Here is a 12,571-nt window from a genome sequence, read left to right on the forward strand (position 1 = left end):
TAATTCAGTATTGCTAAAACATATACAGTATGTAATAATAATAATAATAATAATAATAATAATAATAATAATAAAAAACAAGGATTTTTTTTACTAAAATGTAATTACAAAATATTTTAATTTAATATTTTTATATAGTACAGTCATATTTACTTTTCCACATTTTATAACCACATCCAACTTAATTATTGTTGAAAATCATATTTCCTCTAAAAAACAATGTACAAATGTGGAGTATATGTCATGTAAATGTGCAGACACGCATATTATCCTTTTTATGCATTGTGAATCCTCCAGAAAGCCTTTTAATTTTCCACATCATCAGATAAATGCAGGCTCCGTGCTATTGACTGATAGCTGGAGCTGCCATGTGAATAATGCTGGTAATTTACACACTAGATGACCGATAACATGCAAGAATCCTTTGGATAAAATGCTTGAAAAATAGAAACTTTAATTAGATTTATCAGGATTTACCTTTAACAATTTATTATTCAAAACAATAATAGTTTTTAAAATTGTTATTAGTGAAATTGCACTGAATTATTTTGTTTCTAAAATGTATTTGTTATTTATAATTTAGTGTTATGACCTGACATAATGAGACATTCATGAATTAGTTTGTAATATAATGCTTTTTTATTTTGACAGCTAGTGTGCCGTAGCCAGTGCAGAGAACTATATGGACTACATTACCCACAAGGCACCATGAAGACTGAGCTAGTTTCCCAAAATATTGAAAGAGTCCAACCTGGAGGACTTGTCTGGATGATTGAGAGAGTGTGTTAAGTCTGGGGAGATACCTGCAAGAAAAGAACACCTCAGCAGATAAACACCACCTTATCTGCACTCGTCTTCTCAAGTTTGTCCATTCCAGGAAACAAGAAAACAAACCTTGATTGTCGTCAGACAGAGATTGGATTGTTGTGCAATGTGATTGGCCTTACAACTGTTATTTAAGACTGTTCTCCCTCTCAATTCCCTCTCCTCTTTACGGATATTTTTTGTCACTGCGTTGACGATCTCACCTCTTCTCTAATATCTCTGGGCATGCTGTGGGATGTACTTTGGATATACTGACCTTTGAACCAAAGCAAATTCAATGATTTCCTTCTGTTCAGGATTATAACCCCAATCTCCAGCACTTTTACAATGCATTTCTTCAGATTCCCAGTCCAGATGCAGCTGCTGCTCAGTACTGTGCTTGGGCCCTGCTTGGGCCTGGAGTTTACAGGGTCACAAGGCCAGTGGGCACGCTATCTCCGCTGGGATGCCAGCACCAGAAGTGACCTCAGCTTCCAGTTCAAAACAGACGTGTCCACCGCCTTAATCCTGTACTTTGACGATGGTGGCTACTGCGACTTTCTGCAACTTCTGGTGGTTGAAGGGAAGCTCCAGTTGCAGTTCAGCATCGATTGCGCTGAGACCACCATCGTATCGGACAAGCGAGTCAATGACAGCAGCTGGCATTCTGCCACCCTGAGCAGGTACAACCTGAGAACTGTGCTGGGTCTGGACGGAGTGGGCAAATCAAGTGAGGTGCGGCCACAGAGGCAGTACATGAAGATCGTTAGTGACCTCTTCCTGGGTGGAGTCCCACAAGATATACGTATTTCTGTGCTCACTCTCCCAACAGTGAAGGATCTTCCACTGTTTAAGGGAATTATCAGGGAACTGAAGTATAATAACAAGGAACCTATTCTACTGAGCAGCCAGAGGGTCCGAATGGACATGGAGGGAATCTGCATGGAGAACCCATGTGAGAATGGAGGGACGTGCTCCGTTGTTGATGGGGAACCACTATGTGATTGTTCAAAGACGGAATATGTTGGCCGATTCTGCAGTGAAGGTAAATTTATTTAAATTCTAAACCATGTAATATTGCTTTGGTTTAAATAAGTACAACACTGCTGACATATACAAAATAAATGCTTTAATCCTTATTTCACGTGATTCACAACATTTATTGACACCCACTTTCATTAAATTCTACTTAAGATTGTCAGTCGTATCTGCTGAAATGTGAAAAATGTTCCCAAAATCCTTCACTCTCAGCTGTTTCATGCACAGGAGCTATTGAGGCAGAGGTTGACTCTAAGGTCCAGGTTAATGGCATCACTTATCCTACAGAAAGCTGCACTCCTTAGTCTCTGTTCCGTGCATTGGCAGGTTTTTTGCGTTTAGAATTTCTTGTTCAGCTTCAATACCACACTCCTTTACTCCCCCATCGCGTCTTCTGAAAATTGAAAATGAATGCCATTGAAATGCACTACCAGCAAAGCCTGCATTTTTACCTCTGTAAACCACTAAGCTGTTTGTCTTGGGCAAGCATTTTTTGTGTTAATCATCCCAGGCAGAGGTGGAATGTGAGGATGTTAAGGTGCCTTTTCAGATCCCCCAGTTGTTTTTGTGAAGTGGCCATTTTAGTTTCTCTGGGGATTTGAGGAGGCCATTTCACATCCCTGGGTTTTGTTGTTGTACCTCGTCAACAGAGAATGAATCAGAGAAAGGGGATAATTGCTATTTTGAACATGTCAATTTCAATTCTTTATGGTGCTGGTACTAATATTCCTAAAGCGAGAATTCCATGACCTTGGTTAGACAATTCTTCAATTCTGTTTTTTTCATATTCCTCTGCTGTATTACTATTGTACTGTGTTAAACCGTACTGTAAAATGTATCCTATGATAACTAGAAAAAACAATATAAACTGTCTACCTGATTAAAGGAATATTGAATTTTAATTAGCAAGAGAACATTCAGAGAAAGGAACGGTCTTAGGTCTTGATTAGACCTAAACTTTTTTTCCCCTTGTGATTGAAGTGCTTAAGCTGGGTGATTGATTTGTAGTCAGTGCTCTGAGCCATGTGAGTTGCTGTTTCCCTCACTGTAGACACAACCTCTCCAGTGATTCTCTTCTTAAATACACAATTACATAATGTGATTAACCTAAATGTGATTTAAAGATTTAAACAAGGACGCTGTCTGTGCAATCAGGTATTTTATACAGAAACTTGGGTGTATGTGTACATCTGTATGTCCAGAAAGAAAGAAAGAGAAAAAAATAGGAACTGCAAAGCCTGCCATCAAGAGAAGACCGGGCACTAGGTTTAGATTTATAGACTATAAAGAGAACAGAGTTTCGGGCTTGATTTATAGCCATTGTTCCTCTCCATCTTGTTTGGCTGACTGGGTCCTGCAGTCCACTGACAGGGGCTAAAGCCAGACATAAAAGCAGCTTTGATGACTTTGAATGCTGGGAATCAGTTCAGCCAATCATAAAAGAATATATAAACCTTTTTTTGAGGCCATTTATATTGATGCACAAGGGGATCCTGAATTTAAATGCTCTGCTTGAGGGTGTAAGGCCAACACCCTCTAACCCGACAACTACAGCTTAACTTTCTTCATTGGTATCTCTTACAAATCTAAATCGAACCAGTATGATGAAATGGCACATTAATATAAATGCATTAGTCAGTGTTTGAGGACAACATAAAAAAAATCCAGTGAACCATCTTAATTCCATCTTAATCAAGAGCATCTGAAAGCTTTTAAAACATCTGTACAGGGTGATAATATCAGTTCTGAGCCATATGGCAAGCTGGTTTGAAGTGTTAAGCGTTATCCTTCTACGTATGTTCTACTGAATCCAATTGCCATAGCAGCGGCAACAACATTTTGACAGTTCTCTCAATGGCCAGATGGCTAAAATGGCCTCAGAACTGTTTTCCGTTACCGTGGCGTATGTTCCTTACTCTGTGGCAAGCACAATAGCCACAGCGCTACATCATTTGTGAAAGCACGTCATCTTTTGGCGGATTAAAATAATAAACATTTGGCAGCTAAACAAATTCTCAATCTGTCTTCCCATGTGGATGCTGCTTGAATTGGTATGTTGAGGTTTATGTTTAAGCCAGTCACTGTTTACAGATCTGCTCACATGTTTTTAATGTGCACAGAATGAAATTCAGACATGCCTTAAGAGTATAAGTTTCACTTACAATTAATTTTTCAGGATATGGCACAAAAATATTTTAGATTTTTATGCCTCTTCTACCACAAGTTATTGTTAACTGGTGCTTGGCCACCCACTGATTCAGCCATCTTGGTATTTTTCCCATTCATTTCTTCCAAAAAATATCTTTAACTCTAATTGCAAAATATTCAGATATATGCAAATATATAAATAGTTTATGAGTGTAGGGTGACCAACTCGGTCGTAATTGGGAGTGATTGGTCACTGCACAGCTATTTTGGTGTGCTTTGTTGGCCGCGACTGATTGGTGGATCTTTCTCTTTAGGATCATGGATAGTGTATATTCACAAGGAATTCCACTATTAAACACGAGTTTAAATAACACGGACTGATGGCTTCAACTGACATATATACCATCTATTAACAAACCTCGGAGCTCACGGTAGGCCTGTCTTAAAAATGTATTTTTATAAATCAGTTCATCTATAGAGAAAATGAATGGGATTTTTACTTCCAGAAACAGACTGTTGCACTCTTACTATTGCTCATACTTATGGTTTGGGATTTGAACAAACCACTATCCATATCTAAAGACCAGAATATCATAGGGGATGGGCTCTTTTGACTTGGGCCTGTCCTGTAAGGTACCACACAGAACATCCTAGCAACTAGGGATGTGTAAAGCTACCAATTTTCATACTTGACTAGTCGGTCAGTTTTTTGAACGACTTGTCAGTGTTATAGATAATAATGTATAATTAGGCTCCTTTATGTTCACGTGATTCTGATCAGATGCCTTTTTTAGAGCGATATACGAACGCTAAGTGCAGCACTTCAACATGGTGACTAACGGATATTAAACAAATAAATAAGCTAAATAACTATAACATCTTATTGCACAAAACTATCAAAGTAAGAAAAGTAAGAAATAAGAAAGACTCTAATATAGAGTGGCACAAAACCTCTTACGCGCATCCTAACGCAGAATGATGTGCTTCAATGTAACCGGAGTGCTTCAGGGCGATCCTCGCAGCGCATTCAAAAGCGCAGAGCTGCAAGATAATATTGTGGGTACATATCTAGTTCACAACATCAAGCAGTTTAAACCTTTTTTAATGCAGCTTTTTATTTAAGTAATGTCAGACAGAATCAGCACAGCTCATCTCTCCACAGCACCTCACAAACACGTGAATATTACTCACAGCAGAAGATTTCATGTCCGACAGTGATCGTCTTGAAATTAAATGTTGATGCAGCGCTTTGCTAAAGCATTAAAGCATTAAAGAGATGAAACTTCTTGTAGAGGGTTTTATTGTGCTGACTGTTATTCACGGTTAAGCTGAACAAGCTATCATCATGAAAAAATATTCTCTAAGAAGTTGCGTTTCTCAATTAATTTGAGAATTGCGTCCCCAATTAAAACCGCCACCACTAAAAATATTAACGTTAATAGTCGACCCTACTAATTGACTAGTCAGTTATTAGATGACTAGTCGATTAGTTGACCACCCTGGCACATCCCTACTAGCAACTGCATAGCAATGCACTAAAACCACATAGAACACCTTAGCAACCTTGTAGCAATGCCCTGTCAACCATGTAAAACACCCTAGCATTGCGGCGCCAACTTTTGCATGGGCAAGCACCACTGTAAATTTCTAGTACGATGGTTAACAATTTATTTAGTTGAAGACATTGCATTGATTCGGCTCCTCTTTGTCAGGAACATTGCAATTTGATGTGAATTAAACACCTCACTCTATTACTTACTTCAAACTAAATTATCACAGCATCTGTGACCAAGCTGTTGTTAGAAACAGAGCTCAAAACTAAAGAAACCAATGAAAAGATCCACAAATCAGCCATAAGAACAAATTAATTTTGGTTTTACCAACTGGATAATTGTAGAGGGCTGGCAGAACACGGGATAGAGAAAACCAGTGTAGATACACCACAGTAGACAATCATATTCCAGTCAAACACCAGAACTTCAGTACAGGTCATCTCAAGAGCTGAGCACATCAATCAATTCACCATAGCACTGAGTGTAACTCAGCATTCCCCTCTCTTTAATTATGTCCTAATATTTTCCCCACCAGGTTAATGCATCTCATCAGAGGACTTAATGTCCTGTACCAGCCTTTAACAAGCACAGCAGACTGACACACACTTACACACTGGAACGTGTCCATAAGAGAAAACATATTGCATTTTTAGCCAGTACAGACACCCTCACATACAGCACTGAATTAATGTCTAATGTAGCTGTAATTACTCTGCACTAAAAGCATTTCATGGAGACAGACCCCATCAGGTTCCCCTTAATTTCCTGTATTAGCAGCAGTTTGTGCACTGGCAACAGATAAATCGGGTCTTCTGCCTGCCAGTCCCCAGTACTAAAGAAATCTACTGTACAATCTGTAATTCTTAAGAGTTATCCATTGAAATAACTATATCTAGATAATCTCTAATCAAATATGTGCCAGAATAGATTAGAGAAATGGTATATCATCTGTTCTTTGTCACACAGAGCATTGTGATGCTTCCTCCAAACTTGTTATCAGTGTTGTATTCCCTTTGGTTTGGGAAAGGACCAGAGTGCATTAATGAAATGAGTCATTCTGCCAGTGCAGCCCATTGCTTCAATTAATTTTAATTAATTTAATTAATTTTCTTTATTTATCACACATTATACATTTGCACATATACAGTGAAATTCTTCTTTTTCACATATCCCAGCTAGGCTGGGGTCAGAGTGCAGGGTCAGCCATGATACAGCGCCCCTGGAGCAGATAGGGTCAAGGGCCTTGCTCAAGGGCCCAACAGTGGCATCTTGGCGGTGTTGGGGCTTGAACCCCTGATCTTCTGATCAGTAACCCAGAGCCTTAACCGCTGAGCTACCACTGCCCCTATATTCCAAAGGCGGCTTGTAAGAAAGCAAGCAAGAAAGAGAGAGAGTGAGTGTCTACAATAAGAGGAAAGGCAACCAGGCTTTGAGTATGGAACAGTACTTTAGACAAACATCAACGTCCCATAAATCCACAACCCTCTCTAAAGGGAGCAGGTTCTGTTGCCTGTTTGGATTTATGACTTGTGTGGATGTGGGCTTTGTCAGAGTGTGTTAGACATGGAAGATGAACTAGACCTCTTAGATGCTGGTATGCCATGGTGGGTCAGAACGCCACAGATCTGATCACCTTGCCTCACTTCTGTGGGAGAAGAGGGGGCAGATAGATGGTTGCAAGGTCATTTAAGGATTTCTGTATACATGCACAGGGCAGATATCTGCTCGGTGCATGCTGGCAGGTGTGTCAGAGTTTGCATGATAGTGTTCATGCAAAGATGATATGAGTGGACTCTAATGGCTGCATTTTTTCTCTTCTCTTCTCTTTTTTTTTTTTCTTTTTTCCATTGTGTCTTTTTTGCTGCAACACCATCAGAGGCCAACAGTATCCCAGGTGAGTTTAGGAAGCAAAAGTGATTTGATAATATTTTTAAGCTATTTAAGTAATTTGAGTTTAATTATTGCCTCTTAAAGGCATACAGAACAAACAGTATGTGGCAGCACATACGTGACATTCAAATTGAGGCTTTCAAACATGCTTTTTTTTTAAATTAAAATGTATACTGCACATTCTGAAGGATTGTCCTATATTGCTGCATTCACATAATGTCAAAATGACCATAACTACTGTAATTACGACAACTCAGAGATTGTACTCTTGAGCTTGGAAATAATCAGTTTCTATGGCAATGCTCATAATGCCAAAATTGACCCATGTGCGGCTTTATTGTTCATGACAGCAAATTGCTTAATTATTACATTAATTCACCTCTTTATTCTTTTACAAAAAAATAAAGAACAAATAAAGTGCATTAAGTAATATTGGCTGTAATAAAAGTACATTTCAAACGTAGAGTTAGCTATCTATGTGGTTACATGATTTTGACAATAATGTGTGTCTGGATCAACATCCTTGTTGGTCCTGGAAGAACATACTAGGGTTAAGCTTACTGGGGAGTAATGGAAGACATGTAACGGGATTATGAATTTAAAATACAAAATATTAGTAACTGTAAACAAGTGAAAAAATTACCAGTGCTGAAGAAGTAATCCAAAGTATTTGTATTATGTTACTGACCTTGAGTAATCTAAAGGAATATGTTACAAATGACATTTTACAGCATGTATTCTATAATCTGTAGTGGAATACATTTGAAAAGTAACTCTGCCAATCCTGGATATGGTTAGAACAAAAGATGTTGGTCCAGGAGCACATCCTACCCTACTATAAATACTTTCAACTATTATAGTCATGCCATTTTGGTTGTTTTAACAAGACATCACAATGGTCAAGTAGGAGAAGGCGGAGCTTTTTATAAAATTCTTGTAATCATGAACAAAATAAAAAACATTTGAATAGTTTACAAGTAAAAAACGTTTAATTATGGTCATTACAACATGCATGTGAATCATCCAGATACATTTTTCATCTGCAGCGATGTGATGTCAAAATGCATATAGTATATCCTCTGATATTCTAAAGATGATCTTCTCGTTCTATTCCTCAAAGGTTTAGCACACATGATGATGGCAGATCAAGGTATGCCACAACTCGAATTTGTTGTTTACTCTGTTGTGTTTCCTTTTAATATTGCATGCCTGTATTGACTAATTTGCTGTGAAGTGAATGATCTAAACCAGGGGTCGGGAACCTTTTTTAACTAAGGAGCCACATTTTTTTTTGGTTGATGCATTTTTTCGAAAGAGCCATAGCACAAACAAATAATTTACCATTTTCAAAAATCAAAGTTTTTCAATTAAATAAAATGTTAATTATGCCCATAGACTACTCATAAACACAAAAAGAAAACAAACATGCAACAATAAATAGGTATGCAATATGGAATTGAGTACACTTGTTTGTGTGGGTCACCATAAAAGGACTTCATTTTACAATTGTTCATGAAAAAGTTCACTTCCCTTTTGGGCTGGGTGATATGTAAAAAACATTTTAGTGATAATCGCCTTAAAAAATATTGTGATATCCGATTATATCGTCAACCCCCCTCCGAGGGTCAGAGAATATTTTTGCTTTATTGATTTTGCTTTAAAAATTTCATTAATTTATTGAAACATGAAAAACTTAAACAAAAGACATTTCTAAATTCAAATTGCACTTTAAACGAAACAAAAAAAGCAATTCAAATAATGAAGTGATCAAAAAATCTTATATATAACCACCTCCCCAAATCCAAACATTTACCGTCTTCAATGGCCCCATTTGCCATCACGCAAGTATCCCTCAACGACAACAGTTGAAAAATTACTGATAGCCTACAAATTAAGAACTAAAGACAATTATAAATGTAAAGATAATAATAGCAATAATTATAATAAATAAGCCTAATAAATTCCCATGTGTTCCCAAAAAAATGCTGCCAAATGTGTGTTCTTATTGGATGTGTTTGTATTGCGAATTGGTAATACAGTTTATGCTGCCTAAAGAAAATAAAATAGAACTCAATTTTAGGTTCAAGGTGTCTTGTATTATTTTATGATTTAATCACTTTCATCTTTAATACAAATATATATATATATATATATATATATACTGTATAAATATATTAGTATATATATATTACTAAACCTGCAGAGCTGCGTTCACAATTCGTAAGAGCGAACTGCTCCATGGAAATAAAGCGAAACTCACTGCACATCCTGAGAGGATCAGAGATCATTTGCAGCATTCTCATAGATGACATTTTTCTCACAAACATTTTTCAGATGAATGAAACTGAGAAAAAAGAGTGATAACTCTTTACATGCATGTGTTCCACGAGACAGGCAAGCGCTACACGCCTCTGAACAAACAGCGAATCAGACACGAGCAATGATGGCTTTTCTTTTGTCTGTTCATATATGATAAAATATAATAAAGTTTCTTCAAGCACGTGTCATTGTGACTATCAGCATTTCTTGTCATGTGTCACTCCAAGACAGCTTACCGGTCACCCGCCTGTTGCGGGTAGATGAGCAAAATTACTCGTGCATGAAATACCTGCATTTGGACGAGCAGCTTGCGAACTGGATTGAGACTCATCACATTTGGCGAGTGGTGGGTACTATTTCACACACTGGGCGCACATTAAAAATAACGAACATTCATAAAATCGCTTGTAGAAAATGCTCTTAACCGCTAAGATCAATAGTTATTGGGAAACGAGGCCCAGAACTCTATGCACTCGTGAACAGCAGAGCTCACTGCGCACATATATCAAATTAGATGCACATCAGCAGCTTTTCTTTTATCTGTTCTTAAAAATATAACCAAACATGTTTCGTAAAATGCGCGTCTTTGTGTCTAATTTCTTGTCATATATCACTCCGAGAAGTGGGTCGCCCTCCACAGTGGCTGGTACATCAGCAAAATTACCCGCCACTGTGCATGAAAAATCCACATTTGGCGGGTGTTAATTTCAAACCTTACAGTAGGCTGTATGACAAATTCTGGAGAAAGGAAATCAAAACAGTGTCATTGACTTCAAGCTTTGCAATGGCACCCACACATTCTGCAGGAAAATTATCTTTAGAAAGTTTTGAATGTTCATGTGTTGATGAATGGTGAGACACCCGGCGAGCCACTTGATTTTTAACAAAGAGCCACTTGTGGCTCGCGAGCCATAGGTTCCCGACCCCTGATCTAAACTGTAAGCTCTACAGCCAATGCAATTCTGAACTTTTAATGCATACATGTGGACTGTGCTTTGACCATTTCTTTATATTTCTCCATGCTGTCCTTCTCTGGATACTCTTCATCTCTCTGTGACCTTCATCTTTTGCAAGCCAAGGGCAAAGGTCAGAACCTTTTTCTTCCTCATGTTGTGCTCTACAGTGTTTATATCCTTGTTTATAGTACTTTTTTGCTAATAGCAGCTCACTGTGGGTGCCTGGATCAAGAGGATAATTAAGTGAGAATTAATTGAAGGCAAACACACAAAGGGTATTCTGGTTGCAGACTGAATGGTCTGAACTGTGGTGTCTGCCTCCCTGGTGATCTCATACCCAGTAGACATTTGTATCAGCTGCTAAAAATGCTTAAACCTCACAGTGTGACCCTGTCTCATGAGGGTTTATCTGGCTTGAGACCATAACATAGTATGTCATGCAGTGTTTGTTGTGGTTTGGGTCTCGCATGTGGAATATTGAAAACAGATGCATAGATGTACAAGTTTTATTGTATTCTCTGATGCTATAAGATCACTTCTGATTTTGGAATGTGAAAATATGAAGAAAGGTGAAAGAAAGACAAAGAAATAAGAGAGGAATGTGATCTTTTAGTCTGACAGTACATGTGTGCTGTCATGTCATTGCATTGCTGGGTTCTCTAAGCAATCTGGTTAATTAGCCTGAATTAGCCTGCTGGGCTGTGCCTTCTATGCTTCTCCAACCAAGATGCAGTCATCAGTAACAGTGTACTGTAATTTCTATTCTTGCCTCCTCATTTTCTTTTTTAGAGTGATTTGTTAAATATTTCTCTTGCGTTTTCTTTCTGTGTTTTCACACTACCTCTTTTGGTTTGGACCCGGGTTCGCTTGCTGTCAGAGTTTGGTTACTTTGGTTGGTGTGAAATCTGTTTTGTGAACTTGGTTATAGGGCTGTTGCGGTGGCAAATTTGTTACCACTGCAATGTTTAAGGGCCAACCACTGTAGGTGAATTGTGTTGCATGGTGGTTGAAGGGCAGGGGAGGGAGTGTGCGCAAAATGCGTGTTTACTGTGGATCAAACTTTAAAAAGTACATAGACACAAAATAGAAATTAAACAATTTGTTAAATATAAAAAATACCCAAAATACCATAATACAAAAAAATAAAAAATAAATACAAAATAAAAAATTCTGTCTTTCATTGCGCCAATCTTAAACATCGGTAACATGTAAACGTCAAAGGCTAAAAATATTCCAGAATGTCAAAATCTGTTAATATCGCTAAACACAAATATTAGATAATACTAAATATCAGTAAAAAGCTGGACAGTAATTCAATGGTTTAATCCTACCTTGGCTGAAAGCTTTTCAATTGTCAGATGTTTTTAATTTGTTCAACAGGAAAAAAACAACATTGTCTGGTTTTAAAGAGGACCTCACTGGGGAAATTATGTTTCCAACTGCACTGAATTCACGTTCAGTCAATGAAATTACTGACAGAATGTAATTTCATTTCTTTTTTTCCTTTTTTTTTATTCCAGTAACAAAGATGAGATGGAAAATAATACACATCATGAGGATGATTAAAAATTCTACTCAAAACATACTATTGACGAAAATATGATGTAAAGTAAATGATAAAGTCGTTGTATTATGAGGATTGTAGCAGCTGACCTTTTTTCAAACACATCCTATATTATATTAATCAGCCATATTAACAACAGAAATATAATATTATCACTTTAATCTGCTCAGAAAATGAATTGCGATTGCACAACTGAACAAGTTGCGTTAGATGCTTAACTGGCATTGTGAATCGGCCAGTGTTGTAACGATGTGCTATGTCGCGCAATTTTATTTATTTTTTTTAAATGTATACGTCAA

At 37.5% G+C, this 12,571-nt stretch overlaps 1 protein-coding gene across 5 annotated transcripts in view; it reads left to right on the forward strand.

Annotated features, from left to right (window-relative positions):
• LOC127454684 (neurexin-3a) overlaps positions 1-12,571 on the forward strand; it is a 444,655-nt gene that overhangs the window by 4,262 nt on the left and 427,822 nt on the right. For 4 of the 5 annotated variants that reach the window (XR_007899593.1, XM_051722045.1, XM_051722042.1 and 1 more), the window contains exons 2-5: positions 652-1,849; positions 7,420-7,437; positions 8,554-8,583; positions 10,827-10,838. Coding sequence is in view for 4 of the 5 variants with exons in the window: in XM_051722045.1 (XP_051578005.1) it covers positions 1,153-1,849; positions 7,420-7,437; positions 8,554-8,583; positions 10,827-10,838 (757 nt within the window). In the remaining variant the exon portion in view is untranslated. The remainder of the gene's footprint in view (positions 1-651; positions 1,850-7,419; positions 7,438-8,553; positions 8,584-10,826; positions 10,839-12,571) is intronic. The other variant, XM_051722043.1, reaches the window with a different exon arrangement.

This window comes from Myxocyprinus asiaticus, chromosome 17 (assembly GCF_019703515.2).
Source record: "Myxocyprinus asiaticus isolate MX2 ecotype Aquarium Trade chromosome 17, UBuf_Myxa_2, whole genome shotgun sequence".
Lineage (NCBI taxonomy): Eukaryota > Metazoa > Chordata > Actinopteri > Cypriniformes > Catostomidae > Myxocyprinus > Myxocyprinus asiaticus.